Source organism: Perognathus longimembris, chromosome 17 (assembly GCF_023159225.1).
Source record: "Perognathus longimembris pacificus isolate PPM17 chromosome 17, ASM2315922v1, whole genome shotgun sequence".
Lineage (NCBI taxonomy): Eukaryota > Metazoa > Chordata > Mammalia > Rodentia > Heteromyidae > Perognathus > Perognathus longimembris.
The window spans coordinates 38280807-38302851 of NC_063177.1; the positions used below are offsets into that span (position 1 = coordinate 38280807).

Here is a 22045-nt window from a genome sequence, read left to right on the forward strand (position 1 = left end):
TTTTATTTAAATAGGAAAGATTTCTTTGAGCCCTAGAGGATGCGTATTTAAGTTTCGTTGGCCAGTCCTTTGTCTTTCTATTTTCATAACAATCTTTTTTTTTTCAAGCTTCTATTTCAGTGTTGGATCACAAGAATCTGCAGGGCACCATAAACAGGAAGCTTTGGTAACTTTTTTTTTTTATTTGTCTCCATAGTTCCACCCCTCCTTTTTTTTTTTTTCTTTCACAGAACATCATACAGCTGGAATCATAGTATGTATATTTTCAACCTGGCTTCTACTCTTTGCAATATGCCTGTAAGACCCTCTCCTTGGGGTTCACAGGTTGATAGCTCATTTACTTTTATCACTGAGTATGTAAATGCATTCTTCAGTCTCTTCAGAAAAGAAGCAAATAGAGAGAATAAGAAAGAGTAATCGTGAGGATGAATTTGATTGAAGCACTCCATACACATGTATGGAAATGCCACAATGAAACCCCTTTGTACAATTGATACATGCTAATTGGATGAGAGAGAGAGAGAGAGAGGAACATATGAATTATTTTGAGTTGATGTTCTTGAATTATACATAGCGAAGCCATTCGATGTGCATAAATAGAAACATAGCCTCTGATTTATTTGCTCAGTATATAACCTTTATTAAGAAACATCAGAAGATACCACAGATACAATTGAATTAGTCAACAGACACATTGTGATTCTCCATGACATCTGAGGAATGTTACTTGGCTGCATTCTGGTGCCTTTGATGTTGGAGGATTTGACTTTTTAGAAAAACAGAAGATAAAAATACATCACAAAGCAGAATGCCTATACAGTCACAGAGGGTTCTTAGAGAGAAACCCCCGATCATGACAATTTTCAATCCCACAAGACAGTGTCAGAAAAAGTATACCCAAAGCCACTGGATGCCAAGGAGGGAGCTTCATAGAATTTCAGTCAGTAGTTGAGGGTCAGAGTATTACTTCTATACTGAAATCAGGTAAAGCCTTGATGCTCATATAATATTGAGCCCCTAGCATACGAAATGAGATAGAAGGAGGAACTGGTGAGTGGTCCAAGGAGGTGGACACTTGCAAGGTACAGTTGCTCTGGGACATTAGGCATCGGCAACCTGGCTCTTAGCAGATGGGCTAGCAGCAGTAGCAGCAGCAGGCAGGGCGGCAGCAGGACTGTCCACAGTAGGATGGGCGGCAGCAGGAGGCCTGGGCATGGTGCAGCTGGCAGCAGGTGGGGGGCGTGCAGCTCACCACGCAGCAGGGAGGCAGGCAGGTGCCCTCCACACGGCAGTCTGGGCGGCACCACCGGACTCTGCAGCTCATGGCTCCAGAGCCTCCCTCCTGGCCACAGCAGCCGGAGCCAAAGTTCCCACCGAAGGAGCAGCTGGGAAACCCACAGAAGCTGGTAGCGCAACAGGCCATGGTTGTGAGGTTGAGAGGTGAGTTGAGAGGTGAGCTACTTGGAGCAGTTTCTGAGTTTTGGAGGTGACTTCGGTGTGGGGCCTTTTATATATCTGAACCAGCTGCCGTTTGTAAAAATTCTTAACATATTTTTCTTGTTTTTTTGGTTTAAATTTGTCCCTCAGTGGACCTCTGATTGGCTTCCACTGGAAGACTTGTCTCCCATTATGGAAATGACTATGTTTTACAAGGCCATGGAGACTTTTTTGCTCCTTAGAAAGCTTGTGGTTTCCTGAGTTCAAAGAGTCCTCCCATGTTACATCCAGTCAACACCCTCATTTTGAATAGTAGTCATTCCAACTGACCATCTACCCAAACCTCTAAAGCTAAGGGTAATTGCACTGTTTTTAAGTATTGTTTTTTTTCCATCTGCAGACCAAATTCCATTGAATGTAAAACAGCTAGGGACTCAGAGAACACCTTTGCTCATCTGTAATTAAAGCCTCCAACTCATTGACTCTGACATTCAATTGAATTCCCATTACAGTTCCTTTGATTTTTAATCCATTTGAAATATGTAAATATGAGTTATATTCTAGACCAGAAATTTTTTCTTGTGACTCAAATGAGTTTAGAATGTAAGCAGGGTTTAGCTTCTGGAAGAATTTTAATAACTATTCACTGAGTCAAATGTTCATTGAGTAGGTGGAATAAAGACCATGATTTGTGGGTGCCTGGACCACTCATAAAGAAGTAAATAGAACTTACAAGTTGTAGTATCTCTCATGAAGGATACCTGTTATCTGAAGTAGAATGAGACTGGGAAATAATATTGAGTTATTTTTGTCTGAATTTGATTGTTAAATAAAGGTTTAGGAAGAAATACCTAGGAGTTAGGACATCTTGAAGAATGCATTACCACAAATTTGTCCTTTTCTAAAGTGTATCCTGTTGTGTATCCCTGCTATTGATTAAATGCGAGAGGCAAGTGCTGAGCACCTGTAAATAAATTTGGAAAATATTTTTGGCTAGTTTTTTCTGTACTGTGTCTTAATGTATTTTGTATACATACATTTTGTCTTTCTTAGTTAAATAATAATAAAAACTTGAATGTCAAAAGCAACTATCTTTTGTTCTAGATTTGTGTTAACTTCTTCCGAGAATATTTTTTGTGAGTTTGTTTCAGTTGGACTGCAGAGTACAAATCTATGATATTACTGTGTTAGTCTAGTGTGGTTGTGAGAATAGAAGGGGAATCACAAGAGCTGAAGCTTACAAGAGACATTTGGGCATCAGTGGGAAGAAGGACACAGACCAAGACACAAGAATTGAACCTAAATGTTCTAGGGAATTAGTATTGGTAGATCCTGAAGTATGCATTCAGTAGAAGATAGTGTGGATTCTTTTTGGTGGGCACAAATGAAGGAGAATTACAGTATATTGAATGAGAGGAGAACACAGATGGCAGAAACATACTTAGAAGCCGTCATGATGCGGATTTATGTGGGAACCCATGGCAGTGATCAGCCTGAATATTTCAGCTAAAAGTGTCTATATTAGTCAATACATAACCCTAATGTAGTCCATACACATCCGAATAACCATGAAGGTTATTCATTATATGAGTAACAATGAAGATTATGTAATTAGCAGATGGACTCGGGCCTAATTTAGTTTTTTATGATAAGGATCCCGATAGCAATGCAGATCCAGTCTTGAATTTCAGCCGTAGGCAAACAGCTTAGAGCTACAAGAAGGACATGACACTGCTTGCTTTGCACATCAAGATAGTTTATTTGAAAGTAACAGGAGGAGATATGAAGTAGGAAGCAGGTTTGAAGAAGTGGGGGGAAGCAAGCGATAGGAAAGGAAGTCAAAATGTCAGGAAAACAATCTCATCCAGATGTGCTACTCAGGTAGAGGAAGCTCTCCAGGGAATGTGGATGGACGCATGTTTTGAGGGTCCTGATGGAGAGTTTCATCGTTTATGAGTACCTTAGCAACATCCCGATGCTTAGCAACCATCAAAGGGAGCACTTCTTCAGAGATCAGTGCTGTTTCACCATGCTTCTTCTTTCATCCCTAAATCACCAGGAGTCAGGCTCTTAACAGGTGGGCTCACAGCAGGATGGCTGGCAGCAGGTGGGCTCACAGCAGGTGGGCTCACAGCAGGATGGCTGGCAGCAGGAGGGCTGGCAGCAGTGGCAGCAGCAGGCGGGGCGGCAGCAGGACTGTCCACAGTAGGATGGGCGGCAGCAGGAGGCCTGGGCATGGTGCAGCTGGCAGCAGGTGGGGGGCGTGCAGCTCACCACGCAGCAGGGAGGCAGGCAGGTGCCCTCCACACGGCAGTCTGGGCGGCACCACCGGACTCTGCAGCTCATGGCTCCAGAGCCTCCCTCCTGGCCACAGCTGAGGCCGCCTCCCATACCACAGCTGGTTTCACAGCAGCTTGGCTGGCAGCAGCTTGGCTGGCAGCAGCTTGGCTGGCAGCAGCTGGACTGGGAGCAGCTGGGCTGGCAGCAGCTGGGCTGGCAGCAGCTGGGTTGGCAGCAGCTGGGCTGGCAACAGCTGGACTGGGAGCAGCTGGGCTGGCAGCAGCTGGGCTGGCAACAGCTGGATCCACAGTTGCCACTGGTGGAGCAGCTGGGAAACCCACAGAAGCTGGTAGCGCAGCAGGCCATGGTGTCAGGAGACAGGTTGAGGTGTGTGTTCTGGAGAGAGAGAAGTTTCTGGGTTTTGACTCTACCTTCCACAGCTGGCCTTTTATATATTTCCCCAGAGCTGCTTGTTTACCTAACAGTTAGCATCTTTCCTTGATGCCAATTGCAAAGTCAGTCTTTGATTGGCTACTACATGAGTTGTCGAGAAAATTATAAGTAGCATTCGATTGTTTGTTTTTGTTAATGTTCAATTAAGTCTCATTATGGCTCTTCCTTCTTTGGATTAAGCGAAGGTGCATACGGAAGCTGGGCACAGTAGCGCCTAATCATGTAAGTCACATGGAGTACTAGACTTGGGCCCAACATTGCCCTGGCTCACTGTGTCATACCTGACCTTCAATGACCTTTAGACAAATTTTATCGAAACTGGACATTATCTTCCAAACTGATCATGATTTCATAGGCCATTCATTCAGACTGGGAAAGACCAATCTTAGCATCCCTCACATGTTGAGTTATCACTTGATTCATTAACACCCAGACAACATCCACCTTTCTGTGATCAGTGTTTGCAAGTCATGGGATCCTAATTATTATTCTTGCCTTTAATCACCTTTGAACATATATTCTCAATGGAAGCATTTAATGTCTTTTTTTTCCCTGTAAATGTTTTCTGACTTGATTAAATTAAAAGCATATGCTGGTAAAGGCTGCACATTGTGGCAAATCGAACAGGATAGTCATTTGAAGAAAAATTCTTCTTTCCTGGAAGGATGTGTACATACACATCCTTTCCCAAACCAGGGATCCAGAGATAATATCAGAAAGTTGATGCATTTTTCTTCCTTTCTTCCTGCTTCTGCAACTATAAACAAGCATGTACACATAGTTTATCTTCTATTACAAGAACATTTTGATAGAAATTTAAAAACTGATTAAAATACCTGTAGCAAAATATAGATTATTTTAATTTTTATTATAAAGGTGATGTATACAGGGGTGACATTGTCCAAAAAGAAGTATATTAATTACCTAACTTATGTAATGGTAACTCCTCTGTATATCTTAACCATTTTTAAATGGCCTTCTCATCCTTTTGAGCCAGCAAGCATGGTAGCACACATTTAGAATCTCAGCACTGAAAAGCTGAGTCTGTAAGCCTGTGAGGTCAAAGGGCAGCCTGCAGCATATAGCAGGACTGCTTCTCATTTTTAAAAATCTTTTTTTTGTGTGCCAGTCTTGGGGCTTGAAGAGTCTGAATGCTATCCCTGAACTTTTGTATTCAAGGCTAGTGCTCTACCACTTGAGCCACTTCTGGATCTTTTGGTGCTTAACTGGAAATAAGAGTCTTACAAATTTTCTTGACTAGGCAGGCTTTGAACAGTGATCCTCAGATCTCAGCCTCCTGAATAGCTAGGATTACAGGTGTGAGCCACCAGTGCTCCACCTAAAAATTTCTTAAAGGTGAACCCATCAGAATAAGAGGAAAAATTTAAATACATCTAAAAGCAATGAAGGTGTGGAATGTCAACCTGGATTACAAAGCTGTCCTTCAAAATTGAAGGATAAATGAAACCTTGCATGAAAATCAAAAACTAAAAGAATGTATGACAACTGAATCACCACTGTGGAAGATACTGAAAGAATACACACAGAAGAGAATGATACATGCAATCAGGAAAATAGAGGAAGGAATAAATCCCAGTGGATAAATAGATCAGCAAAACAACAAAGTGTCAAGAAATACTGCACAATTTTCAATATTCACTGAGTATTAATGGTCTAGTTCAAAGATATAGAGTAGCATGTTAGATTGGCAAGCAAGACCCAATCATTTGTTGGCTACAAGTGACACATCTAATTTAGGATAAAGACAAATATTGGCTTAAGGTGAAAGAACGGAAAAATTTTCCAAGCATATAGACTTTAAAAGTGGCCAAGAGTAGTTAGTTATATTCATAGCTGATAAAATAGACTTCAGACAAAAAATTGGTTAGAAGAGTCAAAGGGAATAATTCATTGAGGAGATAACAATTTGTACCATATATGCACCAAATATTGGCACACCCAAACATTGCTGCACTTGCAAGCATAAGATAGACTCTGGCACAATAATAGAGAGTTAAATAGCCTATTCTCACCAATAGATAGGTCATCCACACCAAAAAATCAATTATCAATCAGTAACTCAATTGACACTATAGATCAAATAGATTTAGGAGCTGTATACAGAATATTTCACCCACCAATTGAATAATACATATTCTTTACAGAAGCCCATGGGACTTTCTTCAAAATAGATCATGTTTTATGACATAAAACCTATCTTAGAAAATATATGATGATTGAAATAACTCCTATCAGACTATAATGTAATAAAACTAGAACTCAACCATAAAAGAAACTACAAACAATATTCAAGCACATGAAGACTTAAAACTATATTGTTGAATGACCATTGGGTGATAAAAAAAAATAGGCGTGAAATAAAAATTCCCCTAATTGAATGAAAATGAAAGCATACTGACCAGATCCTGGAGGATACAGCAAAGGCAGTGAGTGTAAGAAGAAAGTATACAGCTATGAGCACAAATATAAAAGAAGCAGAGAGATCTCAAATAACTAGCCTAATGTGTACCTTAAGCTCCTAGAAAAACAATAATAAGGAGGTGGAAAAAAATTACAGAGGTTGGGGTAGAAATTAATGAAACGGAGATTTAAAATCAATACAAAGAGTCAATGAAACACAAAGTTGTCCCTTTGAAAAGATGAATAAGATTGTTAAACTCCTAGTCAACCTAACCAAAAGAAGGGAAAAAACCCAAACTAATATAATTAGAAATGACATAGGGGACATTGCAACAAATACCAATGAAATCTGGGGGATAATTAGGAAACTCCTTGAAAATATATTCTAATAAAGTGGAAAATGTAGAAGAAATGGATAGATTTCTAGATGCAGTTGATGTCCCAAAATGGAACCAAGAAGATATAAACCAATCAAATAGTTCTATAACAAGGAATGAGACATTAATAAAAGGTCTTCAAGCGTAGAAGAGCATAGGACCTGATGGATTTGTTGCCAGATTCTACCACCAGTGCCCCTCAAGGAAGAGAAAAAATGACACCAAACTGATTCTGTGAAGCCAAATGATATGAAAATGTGGTAGTATTCTGAAATCAAAACTAGACAAAGACATAACAGGAAAAAAAATGACATTCCAATTTCTCTAGTGAACACAGACACAAAAATTCTCAATGAAATAGTAACTGAATTCAACACATTAATGAAGATCATATGCTACAACCAAGTCAGTTTCATTTCAAGGATTAAAAGGTTATTCAACATAGGCAAATCAACCAATATAACATAGCCTAGAAATAGCATCTAGAGACCAAAATCACATCATTATTTCAATGATGCAGAAAAGCCTTCGACTAATTCATCTTCAAAGCTCTGAAGAAATTAGGAATAGGAATAAAGTACCTAAACATTGCAACAGGTACACATGACAAAGCTAGAAGCTGACATCATTCTAAATGGGGAGTGAGAAGAAAAAGCACTTTATCTTTCTGAATGTTGCTTTACTCATCTGTAAAATTAGATGATCTCTCAAATGCTTCCTGGACATAAATTATATAATAAATCTAGTAGATCAGTCAGTCATATTAGTATCCTACACGATGCTTCTGTACCATCTTGCTTGCAGGTTCTCAGTAAATGCTCATAGGATAAAAGAATTATTAGGAGTACATAGTAATGTTGAAAACTTGAATTTACATTTTAAACATTCACTTGTAATGCCCTGCTCTCCACACCCCCCATTTGAAATAGGGCTTGAACTCAGGCCTGGGCATTGGTATCAGAGCTCTTGTGCTCAATGCTAGTGCTTGCTCTTCCACTTTGAGCCACAGTACCACTTTTGGTTTTCTGGTGGTTAATTGAGATAAGAATCTCATGGACCTTCCTGCCCCTGTCAACTTTGAACTGTGATCCTCAGATCTCAGCCTCCTGAGTAGCTAGAATTACAGGTGAACTACTAGTGCCTGGCAAAATGTTATACTTTCAACCACGTAATATCTTTTATATAAAATATAGTATCACTACCCTCGAGTGTCAAATCCAAGGTATAGAATGAGTAAATCCTTAGCTTTGTTGAAAAATTCCCAAATTTATGAAGCATTTTCTTATGTTTACATTTATATATATATATACATATATATACATTTGGTGAATATGGGTATTATATTGAAACGTTTTTATGTTATTTATATAGTTTACTGTTTTCTGAATTTCAAAATATTGTACCAAGGACACTACAATGTAACGTAAATGTCCAGTGCTTCTTGATCAGATAGCCTTTCTGTCATTCTCCCCCACCCTGTCTGTTTCCTTACCCAGACTCAGTTCACATTTCTCCCTTCCTTTATCACGTATGTACATTTAGCATTATGGGTATTATGGCTGTATCTGTCCCCGATTCCTTTTCTCACTTATCCCCTCCTTCCTCTTGGCCACCTCCTCCCCAATTATGATCTCATTTCAGCTTCTTGGTATTCATTGTGTTAGACTGTTAATTGTTTGAAAAGTTTACTGCATGACGTTTCTATCTTGATATACTATACTTTAGCCATCTAGATCGTGTATATCAACATGTGCTTCTTTGTGTTTATATATGAGAGTAAATAAGTGTGTATTTCTAGTAAGTGACATGCTAATCCTAAATATGAAGTCAACTCTTTCATTGTTCCCACTTCTTATTTAGAAACTAGAGAAAGTTTGGAGTTAAAAAAATCTCCATCTGATTAAGAACGTGTTCTTCAAAGAGGTTTCCTATCTTTATATGTCTCTTGATCTATATCTCCCACGTAAATGGAGGTGTGTGTGTGTGTGTGTGTGTGTGTGTGTGTGTGTGTGTGTGTGTGTTTTCTTTAAGCTTAAACTCAGGGCCCAGGTACTGACCCTTAGCTATTTTTCTCAAAGTTGGTTTTCTACCACTTGAGCTGCAGCTCCACTCTTGGCTTTTTGGTGGTAATTGAACGTAAGAGTCTTATAGACTTCTGTGCCTTGGGTGGCTTTGAACTACAATCCTCAGAGCTTAGCTTCTTGAGTAGCTAGGATTATAAGGCATGAGCCACTAGCACCTGGCTTTGGAGTATGATTTATAATTCCTACCGCCTGAAGATTGCCTGCAATAACATCCCTCAAAGTGATGGAAAACCATGTCATATTTAGGTTCTATATTCAGAAATCCTGATTTCTTAACCTATTTGATTATAGAAACACTGAACGAGGTAGAGATAGAACCTGTACCAATTCTGAGGCCCTAGGTAATATCGTTTGTGGGGATTAACTTAGATTGGACCCTATCATATTTCCTAACCCAGTGTAAGAAGGACAGAGAATGAAACAAAAGGAAATCTTTCATGTGAAAGATTATAAGGAACCTCTATTGTGAACACACTGAATGACAAACAGAAGAGATTTGTTTGTTGCCATAGTTTATGTGATTTATTAGATCTAGTACATTATTCTTCTTTCATAAGGAATGAAATTTGTAGGACAGTGGGCTAGAGAGAGGAAAATGTCTTAGAAGAAGAGATGGCTCCTCCATGGCCTTGGAAGTGCTGAGCCTGGGAGAGTGGGGTGGGATATTTGCAGACGGTCAATCTCTCTGCAAATGGTTGTTTCCCATTTTTCTGGACTCAAATGTTCACTTTTGCATTGTTAGAGGAGTTGTCATAGTCTTTTCAGTGTTGGAAAAATAGTTTCCAGATGCCCAATGATTTGTTCTTGCAACAGAGTCAGATAAAAGTTCAAAGAAATTATTAGGAGTCTAGGAGTAGCTGACCATACAGTGAGACCGTGAATTGAGTTGAAAGCCGAAACTTCAAGTTAGGAATCAGGATCCTGGCTTTTAACAGGACTGTTTCGCCATGCTTCTTCTTTCATCCCTAAATCACCAGGAGTCAGGCTCTTAACAGGAGGGCTGGCAGCAGGTGGGTGGGCAGCAGTGGCAGCAGCAGGCGGGGCGGCAGCAGGACTGTCCACAGTAGGATGGGCGGCAGCAGGAGGCCTGGGCATGGTGCAGCTGGCAGCAGGTGGGGGGCGTGCAGCTCACCACGCAGCAGGGAGGCAGGCAGGTGCCCTCCACACGGCAGTCTGGGCGGCACCACCGGACTCTGCAGCTCATGGCTCCAGAGCCTCCCTCCTGGCCACAGCTGAGGCCGCCTCCCATACCACAGCTGGTTCCACAGCAGCTTGGCTGGCAGCAACTTGGCTGGCAGCAGCTTGGCTGGTAGCAGCTGGGTTGGCAGCAGCTGGACTGGGAGCAGCTGGGCTGGCAGCAACTAGAGCCACAGTTGCCACTGGTGGAGCAGCTGGGAAACCCACAGAAGCTCGTAGCGCAGCAGGCCATGGTGTCAGGGGTTGGTGTGATGGTTGGGTTGCCTGAAGGAACCTTTTGAGTTTTGATGGTGACTGCTGCTTTGGGCCTTTTATAATCCATGGCTGGCTCCTATTATCCTCATTCCCCATATTTCTTCCTTGTTTGTGTTTGTATAATTTGCCTCTGAATAATAATTGGCCTAATCCTGAGCTACTTGTTCAACCTTCTGAAAGCCTTTAAAAGTTGACTTTATTTGGTCTCCAATTAACATCCTTACCTGTGGTGAAGTAGTCATGAGTGTGAACTGAGATCATAACTCTGATCCCCCTTATTTGTTACAATTTCCCCATTATCCCCCAGATAATTGGGTAATACTCTCCTGTTTAAAGAGTGTTAATATTGCTCACTGTTGACTCTTCAAATGGGGCTCCCGGGTCTTGTGAAGCCCCTTCTTTTCTTTGTCATCTTTGCTTTGACTGTGAAGTAAGGAGGGCTAGATTCGAAAAAAGAGATAAATTCCTTTCATCTGGGAAACATAAATGTGTTGTCATCATTACCACTTTAGGGAGGGTACTTATTATGTACCTTAGTAAGTACAGTTCTGAATATCTTTTAAGTACCAATTCACTGAATTTTTCAGAGCAACTCTACTGACATTTTCATACTTCAGTGGACTAAATTGAGCCATAGATTTGACCAAGTTGTCCAAGATTTGGCAGCAAATCCGAAAGTGAAAACTCTACTAATCTAACTCCAGATGAAATCCTCTAACCATGACTGTCTCTTCTTTTATTTCTACAGATGTTAGTAGTTTCTAAGGAAAAATCAAAGGACAGAAGCCATGTATGAAAAAAATGTCCATTTTCTTACATGTTTTCTTTTTCAGAATGAAGAGTAGAGATTAAGTCAGCAATTAACTATTAGATAATTCCTAGATATTTTATTTACTTTTAAAAAATCATGAAAAGCATACTTCATGAGTTAAATGCTAAAATAAAAAAAATCTAAGTCTACCCATCTTGAGACTTTTACAGAAGGTAATAAGGTGTCAATTTAAAATTTAAATGCTCTTAGATGTAAAAAAGCCATACACAGTCTCCTTATTTCTGGAGTATGTGACATTCTGTGGTGTGTTAAATCTCTAGCATATGAGTTGTTGTAGAGATTAGGCCAGTTGACTGGAAGTTCATACAATTCAAAGGGGGCAATGAATGGAGGTCGAAGTGAAGATTGCGTTGGTACGCTGAATGTGAGCTGCCACCTCCATGGAGTATAGGCTCCAGCACAGAGCAATAGAGTTCAGATGTTGCCAGAGGCTTTGATCCAGTATTCAGTGTTTGGATTGCTTCTTCAGAAATGACAGCTTTGAGTTTAGATCAGAACTCTTTCCAAGAGCTTGTAAAGCCTACATCAAATTTGAATAGGAAGATAGGGTTCTTTGTCTTCCTTTAACTTTAAAAAAAAATTCTTTTTGTGCCTATACTGGGCCTCGAATTCAGGGACCGGGCCATCATCCTTTAGTTTTTCCTTTGTTTTTCTCCAAGGCTGGTACTCTATCACTTGAGCTACACCACTACGTGTGTGTGTGGGGGGGGGTGGGGGTGGGCGGGGGGGGGGGGGTGTCCAGTTGAAGAAAAAGCTCAGTGATTTCCCTGTCTGGGCTGACTTTGAACCTTAATTCTCAAATCTTAGCCTCCTGGGTAGGTGTGAGCCTGGCTTTGTCCTGCTTCTTTTTAAGCAATGCTAATCACAATTTCTTTGATTAACCAGTTTTTCCACCCTGGATGTTTGAAACGTGCATTTGTCATGACCACAGTCTCAGGAACTATTGAATTCCTACTTAAATTCAGGAAAATATTTAATATCAGAAAGACTTATCTCCCTTGGCAAGAAGTTCAAATATTTGAGGAGATGAAATATAGTATTTATATGAGCATTGGAGACAATAGCACTGAGTATTGAAGCTCCACCAGGCCTTTCTTCTTTGCCACTGTTTTCAGCATCTTCTTGAGTACACAATTTCCCTATTTCTGACCTTTAGATACCCTTAAGGAATTGTTAAGAATAATATTTGACCTTTTGAGAATTCTGTATGCTAGAATCGAGACTCATCTGAATCTTCCTTTATTTTTCCCAATTAAATCAAGAAAATATACTTGACCCCAGATCTTTTCTGCTTTAACAACTGTTTTTAGTCTTGAGTGGCTTCCATGGAAATAGGCATAAGAATTCATGATATATCTCTGTATAAATTTTCTGTCTTGTTTTATACTTGACATCCTCTCTGTGGTCTTGAGGGGAAAAATTTCCATACTTTGACTTTAAAACTTTAAGAAACCCACTTTCCAAGAAGCATGGTACTTACTACCTGATTTCTAGAATTGCAAAACCTTTGTACAATTCCTTAATACCTATAAAACAAAGGAAAAATGAAAAAAAAAACTTTGAGAGATATTACTAGATTTTACTAGATTACTAGATATTACTAGATTACTAGGCCCAGATGCTTTCAGTAGCCTAAGAAGAAAAGATAAGTTTGTGTGTTATTTTTGAACATTATTCGAGTCATGTTTAAGATAGAGAAAAAGAGACTAATGTTTTGAGTAATTTTCTTTGTAATGTCAGGGTTTTGGTTTTGGGTGGTTGTCCTAATCCTTCATTTCTATTTTACTAGTTTTTTTTTTTTAAATTATTGTAAAGGTGGGAACAGAGTGGTTAGAATTGCATAAGTCAGGTAATGAGAACATTTCCTTTTGAACATTGTCACCTACTTCCTCATTCTCTCCCAGTTTTCCTCCACCCATATCCCCCTGTCAAGTTATAGAGTTCATTTCCAACAGTGTCTAGTGAATATCACCGCTGAATTGGTTCACCCTCTGTCCCACCATTTCTGTGTTTCCCTTCCCCTGCCTCAAGTCAGGTAGACATATACAAGAAAAAGGGTACAGTAATCAAATCTATTCTGGTTGTATTTCCCTTACTTTGCTATCTATGATATCTGATGTCGCTGTTTCACCAAATGACCACACATGCCATTCTTCCTCCCTGAGACAGTCATGCCTTTGGGCAGGACTCCCATCTTAGGGATGTGGAATGGACAATAGAGAACCTTCAAGGATCTCCTCCTACCTCCAACTTTCTATCTTAATCGAAGTCACACCATCTTCTTCCATCTTCCCAATGTCATTCTCACTGCTTTCAACTTTGTTGTTGTTTTTGTTGCTGTCTTTTCATTTTTGGTACTGGAGATAAAACCTAGAACATTAAGTGCTACATCCTAGCACTCTCATTTATTTCAATGCTCCTATGTTGAAGTCCCTTTAAGTAAAATGTGCATCATCCCCTAAACCCCTTTATCCTGAAGGGTGAAAAGAGATCTGTATAGGAGGGGAAGGGAGCATGGATAATCTTGTAGGGATGTTGAGTGCAGGGTGTACATTGTGTCCCAATGTGGGGCTTTAATTGCTCAGCTCATTGTTTTTCATACCAGCTTGTCATAGGCCAGGCAACTGTGTGCCCCATGTCTGTGCAACCCAAAGGCTTTACTTTTTTTGTCAGTTGTGGGGCTTGAACTTAGGTTCTAGATGCTGTCCCTGAGCTCTTTTGCCCAAGGCTAACACTCTACCACATTGAGCCACAGTGCCACTTCCAGTTTTTGAGTGGTTAATTGTAGGTAAGTGTCTCACGGGGACTTTTCTGTCTGAGCTGGCTTCAAAGTTCTATCTTCAGATCTCAGCCTCCTGAGTAGCTAGGATTACAGGTGTGAGCCACTAGCTCCCAGAATGAGTATACTTTTTTTTTTCTAATTCTAATAAAGTTGTATGAATAGAGACCCTACTCCTTTGATTTTTTTTAGATGAGACAGAATACATATAACATCAAATAATCACTTTCAAGTATCAAGTCTTTTTAAGGTGCTATTGAGTATATTCTTAATGAAATCCCTTAGTTTCAAAACTGTTTTTAATTTTTTTATTGCCAGTCCTGATGCTTCAACTCAGGGCCTGAGCACTCTCCCTTAGTATTTGTACTGAAGGCTGGCATTCTACCACTTGAAGCATAATTCCACTTCTGGCTTTTTGCTAGTTAGTTAGAGATAAAACTCATGGAATTTTCTGCCACGGCTGGCTTCAAATAGCAACCCTCAGATCTCAGCCTCCTAAGTAGCTAGGATTACAGGTGTGAGCCACCAACTGCCTGACTAGTTTAAAAATTTGCAGTAATCCCCAAAGGTTACCCCTTAATGTCTAGGTAATTACTTCCCACACTCTTCTACCTATAATCTGTGGCTTACAATGTTGATAATATACTGTGGACTGTGGAATGGGATAATGTGTCTTTTATTTCCTTCTTTGTTTCAGAATTCTTTCTGGAGATAATAAGAATGGGGTGTGTGGTCAATATGGTCATTTAAATTCATCCCTCTAATGAGTATTTGCCTTCTACTTGTTAATACATGAGAGGATTGAATGAGTATTAGAAAACTATCAGTTGACAATCTCTTTCATCAAAGTATAGGGCTTAGGGGCATTGCTGTTAGAGGATTTTAAGAACAGAGAATTTTCTGGATAAATCAGTTTTGGAGAAATGTGTCTAGAGGTTTCTTTATTACAGAGCATGACAGTCCCTTTAATGTTCTTAGTGTGATTGATAAACCAAGCTGTCAATAAAGCCTATAAGATTATTTGACCATTGAACACTTTTCCCCTTTGGATATCTGATGAGATTCATTGTCATTTGTCACCTTTTAAAAGGAAGTGATCTGCTTGCCTAAACTCAAAAAGAACATTGTAAGTAGTAATACAGCTTGGTTTTCAGATTAGTAATGGTTGCCAAGTGGAGGGACTTGCTAGAGATGTCATGGAGTATTAGTTTCAAACTAGGACTAAAAATGAGGATGCCTTTGTGTCTTCTGTTATTATCATGGTCTTATTCTTAGGGAATTTCTTGTTTTCTATTATAATTTTGTATACATTTGATGAATGAAAAAATTATGCAGAATCATATATGAATGGCTAGGTAGATTTAGCCACACAAGTGGCTGATGTATATTTCCTTTTATTTTTTTTTAAAATAAATTCACTTCTGGAACACTGAGACAAATGAGGATCACCGAAACAAATGAGGATCACAAGTACTGTTGTGATTTTCTTTTTAGTCATACATTTTGGCTGTAGAATATTGAGCCTCTTAATGGTAATATAAGGAAAACCCACTTTTAATGATAATGATTAAAAAGAACCTAAAAGAAAAGGAGAAAAATTATCGTGCCATCTTGAGATTTTGAAAAATCCCAGTATCCAAATATCACAACAAATCCCAAAGAAAAGCCAGTTCTAATAATGACCTCATTTTTGAAGAGATGAATTTTTTTTATTAAATCCATGTACGAATAAGCTGTGGAGATGGTTCAAATACTATCTACAGCAAAATGTTATACAACTCCTTTCACACGGTAGGCTTTCTCAATGGAAGGCGTTTGATCTCCCACTACAGATGTCTGGGTTTACCTCCTGGGAGATGATGGAGCCACAAAAGGTTGCAAGCTAGATGATGGATATTGGAGTTCAAAGGACTATGGGGATTCAAATCATTGGTTTGTAAGCATCATCTCAAAATTCCCATCAGGAGGATTTCAACAGGTGGGTTCAGAGCAGGTGGGCTGAGAGCAGGTAGGCTGAGAAGATGTGGGTTCAGAACAGGTGGGCTGAGAGCAGCTGGGCTGGGAGCAGGTTGTCTGAGAGCAGGTAGTTTGAGAGCAGGTGGGCTGAGAGCAGGTAGTTTGAGAGCAGGTGGGCTTACAGCAGTGGCAGCAGCAGGCGGGGCGGCAGCAGGACTGTCCACAGTAGGATGGGCGGCAGCAGGAGGCCTGGGCATGGTGCAGCTGGCAGCAGGTGGGGGGCGTGCAGGTCACCACGCAGCAGGGAGGCAGGCTGGTGCCCTCCACGCTGCAGTCTGGGCGGCACCACCTAGTACGGCAGCTCACGGATCTAGAGCCACCCGTCTGGCCACAGCCAATGCCGCCTCCAGCACCACAGCCTGTTTTGTGGCAGCTGGACTGGGAGCAGCTTGGTTGGCAGCAGCTGGAGCTGCAATTTCCCTTGGTGGAGCAGCAGGCCATGGTGGTGAGGAGTTGGGCTGAGAGTCGTGTGGTTAAGAGACGTTTCTGAGTTATGACTGCTTCTTCCACCTCAGGCCTTTTATAAGCCTTAGCTAGTTGGTCCAGGACAGACAACATTTTTATCATCTTACTCTTTAAACAAACTTTTCTAAGGCCCTCTGATTGTTGTTGTGTTGCTTTAAACATGTATTCTAATGATTTTTTCCTTATTGCTCAGGTAATGCTCACCACGTGTGTTCATCCTAGAGCAATGTTTATGCTCATTTCTAAGCATTGCTGTAATTTCCACTCACTGGGGCCTCAGCCTCGAGCTTGTGTTGGTGGTTATGGCACCCAGCAAGGTGACTGTCTCCCACCAGATAATGTGAGCTTGGAGGTACATCTTACAGATCCAGAAAAGAATTACTAATCAAGAATTGCTCTGTCTTTATGTCTTTTAGATTAGTAAGATTATTGTCTCTATAATTTTCATTTTCATAGAAATTCCAGATATTGGAACTTTGCAATTCCCACTCACTCCTCTGGACTTCAAATATTTACCCTTTAGGGTATATAAAACAAAATATCTATTTCAAGTTAATTAAAGAGGAGGAGCTAAAATTCACCTCCATATCTATATATTTAACAAAGAAAAATCACTCGTCTATTAAAGATAAAGATGATTGCTCTCTGGATTGCTATTTTTAATCAATTTTCTATTATTTTAAGTCATTGTACAAAGGGGTTTCAAAGAATCAGTTTATGAGTCCAAAGCATCTTGATCAATGTTACCCATTTCCTTACCTTTCCCCATCTCTCCCAACCCCCACTGTGGGTTTGGCATTTCTTTGTCAGTATTTATTTCTCAAGAGCTTATATCATTTTATGTTACTACACTATGTGTCCTATAAAAACGTATTGGATCAAAGAGCAGGACAGGTGAACCCATGAAGAAGAACTAATGAGAGAAAAAGAAAGAATTAGGAAACAATTTTCCTGATTGACAGTATTTATAAGGGAGGCTAGAAAAATCAATTGTCAGTTCATGCTTTGGTTTATGTCACTTAGAGGTTTTAGTGCAAAAAGATTAAAATGGATTTCAGCAATTAATATCGATTTCAATTTCTGGTAGTTGCCCAAAGAAAGGATGTGTTTCTTTTCACTGAGTGTTTAGGGCTATAAGAGAGAAGGTAAAATAATGGTGTCCAGACCCCCATATTGTTTCTACTTGTGATGTTTATTTATCCCTTCTAGTTATGAATAGAAAAATGGAGGTAGCTTTTTTTTATGAGGTGGAGATACTGGTTTATATAGGGACAAGATTACATTGGAATATGATTCATGATTCAGTGTCAATAAAAGTGGTATGTTGTCATCTGATAAACATGACTGTAGGCATGGTGTTGAACATGGTTACATGCAGAGCTGGGTACTAGTAGTTCATACCAGCAATTCTGGCTACTCAGGAGGCTGAGATGTGAGGATTGAGGTTCAAAGCCAGCCCAGGAAAGAAAAGTCCACAAGACTCTTATTTACAATTAACCAGGAAAAAGCTGGAAATGAAGGTGTGGCTTACGCGGCAGCTTGAGTATATACCAGCCTTGAGTATAAAAAGCCAAGCAAGAAGGTAAGGCCCAGAGTTCACGCCCTAGTAACACACACACACACACACACACACACACGCGCGCGCGCACACACACACAACCTGGTTATGTGCAATCATTGAATAATGGAGGCTAAAAGTAAATCATCTTTCACCACTCAGTGATGTTGGTATAGAACCTGACATCATTTTAATATAGAATGTTGTTTGATCCGATTATTTACAAAGCACTAAAGGGTTATATAAAAGGAAGACCCTCTTTGTCTCATATATGACTCTAGTGCACAAATCAGTGTAGGAGGTTTTAAACAAAGAAATGAGTCAAACATAGAACCATTCTGGCTCAACATTTTAAATGAGATCATTGGTTATATGTATAAATCACATCTAATTTTCTTTCAACTTGAGTCCCGAATGCTAGAATACTACTGAGTCTGAAAATAGCTACCTTTTTATGGAGTTTAAATAATTTTCTACAAAACTAGAAGAAGAACTAGGTATTAAATTCTTACCTTTCTTAGAGCCAGTTTTTTTTTTCATTTTGTATTGATCTGCCCTCCAGGATCAATTAATATTAGTGAAACTCTTTGTCTCTTCCTCCTACTTTAAATATTTTAATATTAGAATAGAAATATGAGGTAGTGAGCAAAATAATCATGAATTAGTGATTTTAAACACACAATAAAGTATAAATGTGTTAGAATTCTTTCAAGAGTTTTCAGACCAAGAGTAGTTGTTCTTTTTTCCTCCTGAGAACTATAATAAGTTGTACTGATTCATAATTGTTTTTGTTTCCCCAATTTAACTTGGTTTAATGTTCCTCCTGGGTTTATATGTCTGTCACATTCATCATGTCTCCTGTATTTCATGGACATAATCTCAGTTTGGTTCTTATTATTTATCACCTAGACCAAGGCAGTGGCTTCCTCATTAGTTTCTGCATAGTAGTTATTTCTGTAGAGTTAGGCCTTCTGTCTCTGCAACGAGTTCAGATAGGTGTCATCCTAGTGCTGGCTCCACTCATGCTATTTCCAGCCCCTTAAATTTTTTTTTTTTTTTTTTTTTGGCCAGTCCTGGGTCTTGGACTCAGGGCCTGAGCACTGTCCCTGGCTTCTTTTTGCTCAAGGCTAGCACTCTGCCACTTGAGCCACAGCGCCACTTCTGGCCATTTTCTGTATATGTGGTGCTGGGGAATCGAACCCAGGGCCTCATGTATATGAGTCAGGCACTCTTGCCACTAGGCCATATCCCCAGCCCCCCCCCCCCTTAAACTTTTAATGCTTCATTCCTGCTTATTTGCCCACGTGAAAATCATACCCATTTTCCAGATTTTTCTTCCTCTAAGACTCTATATGTGTATATTCAGTGTATTCAGTGCTCCAGCCAAACTGTCCTTTGGATAGTTCCACAGAACTCCATCCTTTTGCCTATACTGATTCCATAGCCCAGATTGCCACCTTCCTTCTAATTCTGGACACACAAATCTTATTCTTTTTGTGTGCTCATACTGAGGCTTGAACTCAGGGCCTTGCACTCAGGGCCTTGCACTCTTGCATGGTTTTTTTTTTTCTTTTCCTGATTTCATGGAGATAGACTCCCTTTTGTTTGACTGACTTGGCTGATTTTGAACTATGATCCTCAGATCTCAGCCTCCTGAGTAGCTAGGGTATGAGCCACTGGCACCCAGCTAGACACCCAAATCTTTATTCATTAAAAACCTTCCTTCCTTCCTTCCTCCCTCCCTCCCTCCCTCCCTTCCTTCCTTCCTTCCTTCCTTCCTTCCTTCCTTCCTTCCTTCCTTCCTTCCTTCCTTCCTTCCTTCCTTCCTTCCTCCTTCAATCAGTAATAGCTTGGCTGTCATACTGTATATTGTCTTTCATATTTCTTACATTCTACTTTTCAATTGTGTTATGGTAGATTTGACTCAGACCTCTCTAAAAGTTTTAAGTAGGTGAATATATTTATAGGTTGTGGGGCTTGAATTCAGGACCTGGGCACTATCCCTGAGCTCTTTTGCTCAAGGCTAGCACTCTACCACTTTGAGCCACAGCGCCACTTTCAGTTTTTGAGTGGTTAATTGGAGATAAGAGGCTCATGGGGACATTTCTGCCCAGGCTGGCTTCAAACCATGATCCTCAGATCTCAGGCTATTGAGTAGCTAGGATTACAGGCATGAGCCACTGGTACCTGGCTAGGTGGATATTTTTAACTCTGTTTTAATGCCTCTCATGTAACAAGCAGTCTGTGACATGCAGAGAGCAGGTAATCAGGGCAAGTTTCATTGTGACAAAATGCAGTGAAAATTAGCATGAGTAATTAAACCCAAAGCAGTGTTTGTGGGACCAAAGAAGAGGAATTTATTAGAAGATAACCATGCTCTAAGGCAATAGATCTAAGTCTGGGTCTCTATTCACAGACTCGTTGATTTGGTAGCTTAGAGCGGGAAGGTTTGTTAGGCAGAGAAAAGGGACAAAGACTTTTCCAGACGGCTGATTGCTTGAGCTAGGCAATGGGCTCACTAATCAGCAGCAGGAGTTGCAGCAGGAGGTCCTGCAGGTGGTGCGGCAGGGCGCGGGCTGGCAGCAGGGAGGCCGGCAGCAGGGCGCCTGCACGGTGATGGGCTGGCAGCTGGTGGAGGCCCAGCAGCAGGGCCTGCAGACCACGGCCGTGCACGAGCTGGGGCAGCAGGTGATGGGGCGGCAGCAGCCCTGCTGCAGGCTGCAGGGGTCGCAGCAGATGGGGCGGCGGCAGGGCTCGCAGATGGGGCGCGTGCAGTGGGGCACGCAGGTGACGGGGCGGCACACGGTGGTCTGGCAGGAGACGGGGCGGCAGCAGCAGGGGTCGCGGAAGCAGCAGGGCTGGAGGCAGCAGCCTCCCCCGCAGCTCAGGGAGGAGAAGGAGCCGCAGCAGGAGCCGGTCATGGTGGGGTCTGGCTTGGTGTGGGGTTGAGGAGTGGAAGGCAGTTGGATTTTCACAGGTGTGATCCTTTCCTTTCCCCCTGGGCCTTTTATATACATAGCTGGGTCCTGCTAATTCCTCTTGTTACTATTTTGGCCAATTAAGCAGAGTTTTTGCTTGACTAATGGCTGACTTATTATCTCATTAAGGAATTTTTGTTGCATCTCTCAGTAAGGATGTATTCACACCATTTGTTACAAAAACCTAAAAATTCGGTCATTAGAGGTGATCCAGTTCTTTTAATTGACAGACAATCCATTTTATGGGCATAGCGTGTGGTGTTGTGGTCACACAGATGCATGGTGTATTGGCCAACTCAGGAGAGTTAGGTTATCTATCATTGTTCATCATTTCTTTGTGATGAGACTATTCCAAATTCTGATTTTGATAACACGATACCGTATCGTTTGCTATAGCCATCATCTGTAATTGGGAACAGCAGAACACGTTCTCCTATCTGTCTGTGACCAATCTTTCTCCTTCCTTGCATCTCCTAATGTTCATTTTGAGTAGAAACATCCAGTTAAGCATGGAGAGTATAGTCCCAAGAGAATGTCAATTTTTAAAAGAATGTATCATTGAGGAATTCGTAGAACACTTGCTAGATCCTTCTCAACCAACAGCCTCCCTGGAAGATCTTACCTGAGAATCTGACAGGTAAGGTGTCAGGTACATCCTACCTGCGGGATACATATGCTTATCATTTGATATAGAAGAATGTATATGTCTCCAGTCAGATAGAAACTCACACACAGGAAATCAGAAGTACATTTGTAAACCAGGTAGATATCAGATAAAGTATCTAAGACTTCCATGTAATTTTTTCTTTTTATTCCAATTCAAGTTGTCTACAACTCTGGTCCTTCTAGTCACTGAATGCTAGTGTTTCATCTCTAAACATGATATTTTAATACTTGCCTTAAGTATTACAAC

At 40.6% G+C, this 22045-nt stretch overlaps 5 protein-coding genes across 5 annotated transcripts; all 5 read right to left on the bottom strand.

Annotated features, from left to right (window-relative positions):
* Positions 1-1135: 1135 nt before the first annotated feature.
* On the bottom strand, positions 1136-1423 carry LOC125365353 (keratin-associated protein 9-3-like). The gene has a single exon (XM_048365360.1). It carries the CDS (start codon positions 1421-1423, stop codon positions 1136-1138), a length of 288 nt encoding a protein of 95 aa, XP_048221317.1.
* A 2084-nt stretch (positions 1424-3507) lies between these two features.
* On the bottom strand, positions 3508-4083 carry LOC125366264 (keratin-associated protein 1-1-like). Its single transcript, XM_048366851.1, has one exon. The coding sequence runs from the start codon at positions 4081-4083 to the stop codon at positions 3508-3510; it is 576 nt and encodes a 191-aa protein (XP_048222808.1).
* Positions 4084-10040: 5957 nt separating this feature from the next.
* Positions 10041-10481, bottom strand: LOC125365340 (keratin-associated protein 9-3-like). The gene has a single exon (XM_048365347.1). It carries the CDS (start codon positions 10479-10481, stop codon positions 10041-10043), a length of 441 nt encoding a protein of 146 aa, XP_048221304.1.
* Positions 10482-16086: 5605 nt separating this feature from the next.
* Positions 16087-16698, bottom strand: LOC125366265 (keratin-associated protein 1-4-like). The gene has a single exon (XM_048366853.1). It carries the CDS (start codon positions 16696-16698, stop codon positions 16087-16089), a length of 612 nt encoding a protein of 203 aa, XP_048222810.1.
* A 3978-nt stretch (positions 16699-20676) lies between these two features.
* On the bottom strand, positions 20677-21075 carry LOC125365345 (keratin-associated protein 2-1). Its single transcript, XM_048365352.1, has one exon. It carries the CDS (start codon positions 21073-21075, stop codon positions 20677-20679), a length of 399 nt encoding a protein of 132 aa, XP_048221309.1.
* Positions 21076-22045: the final 970 nt, after the last annotated feature.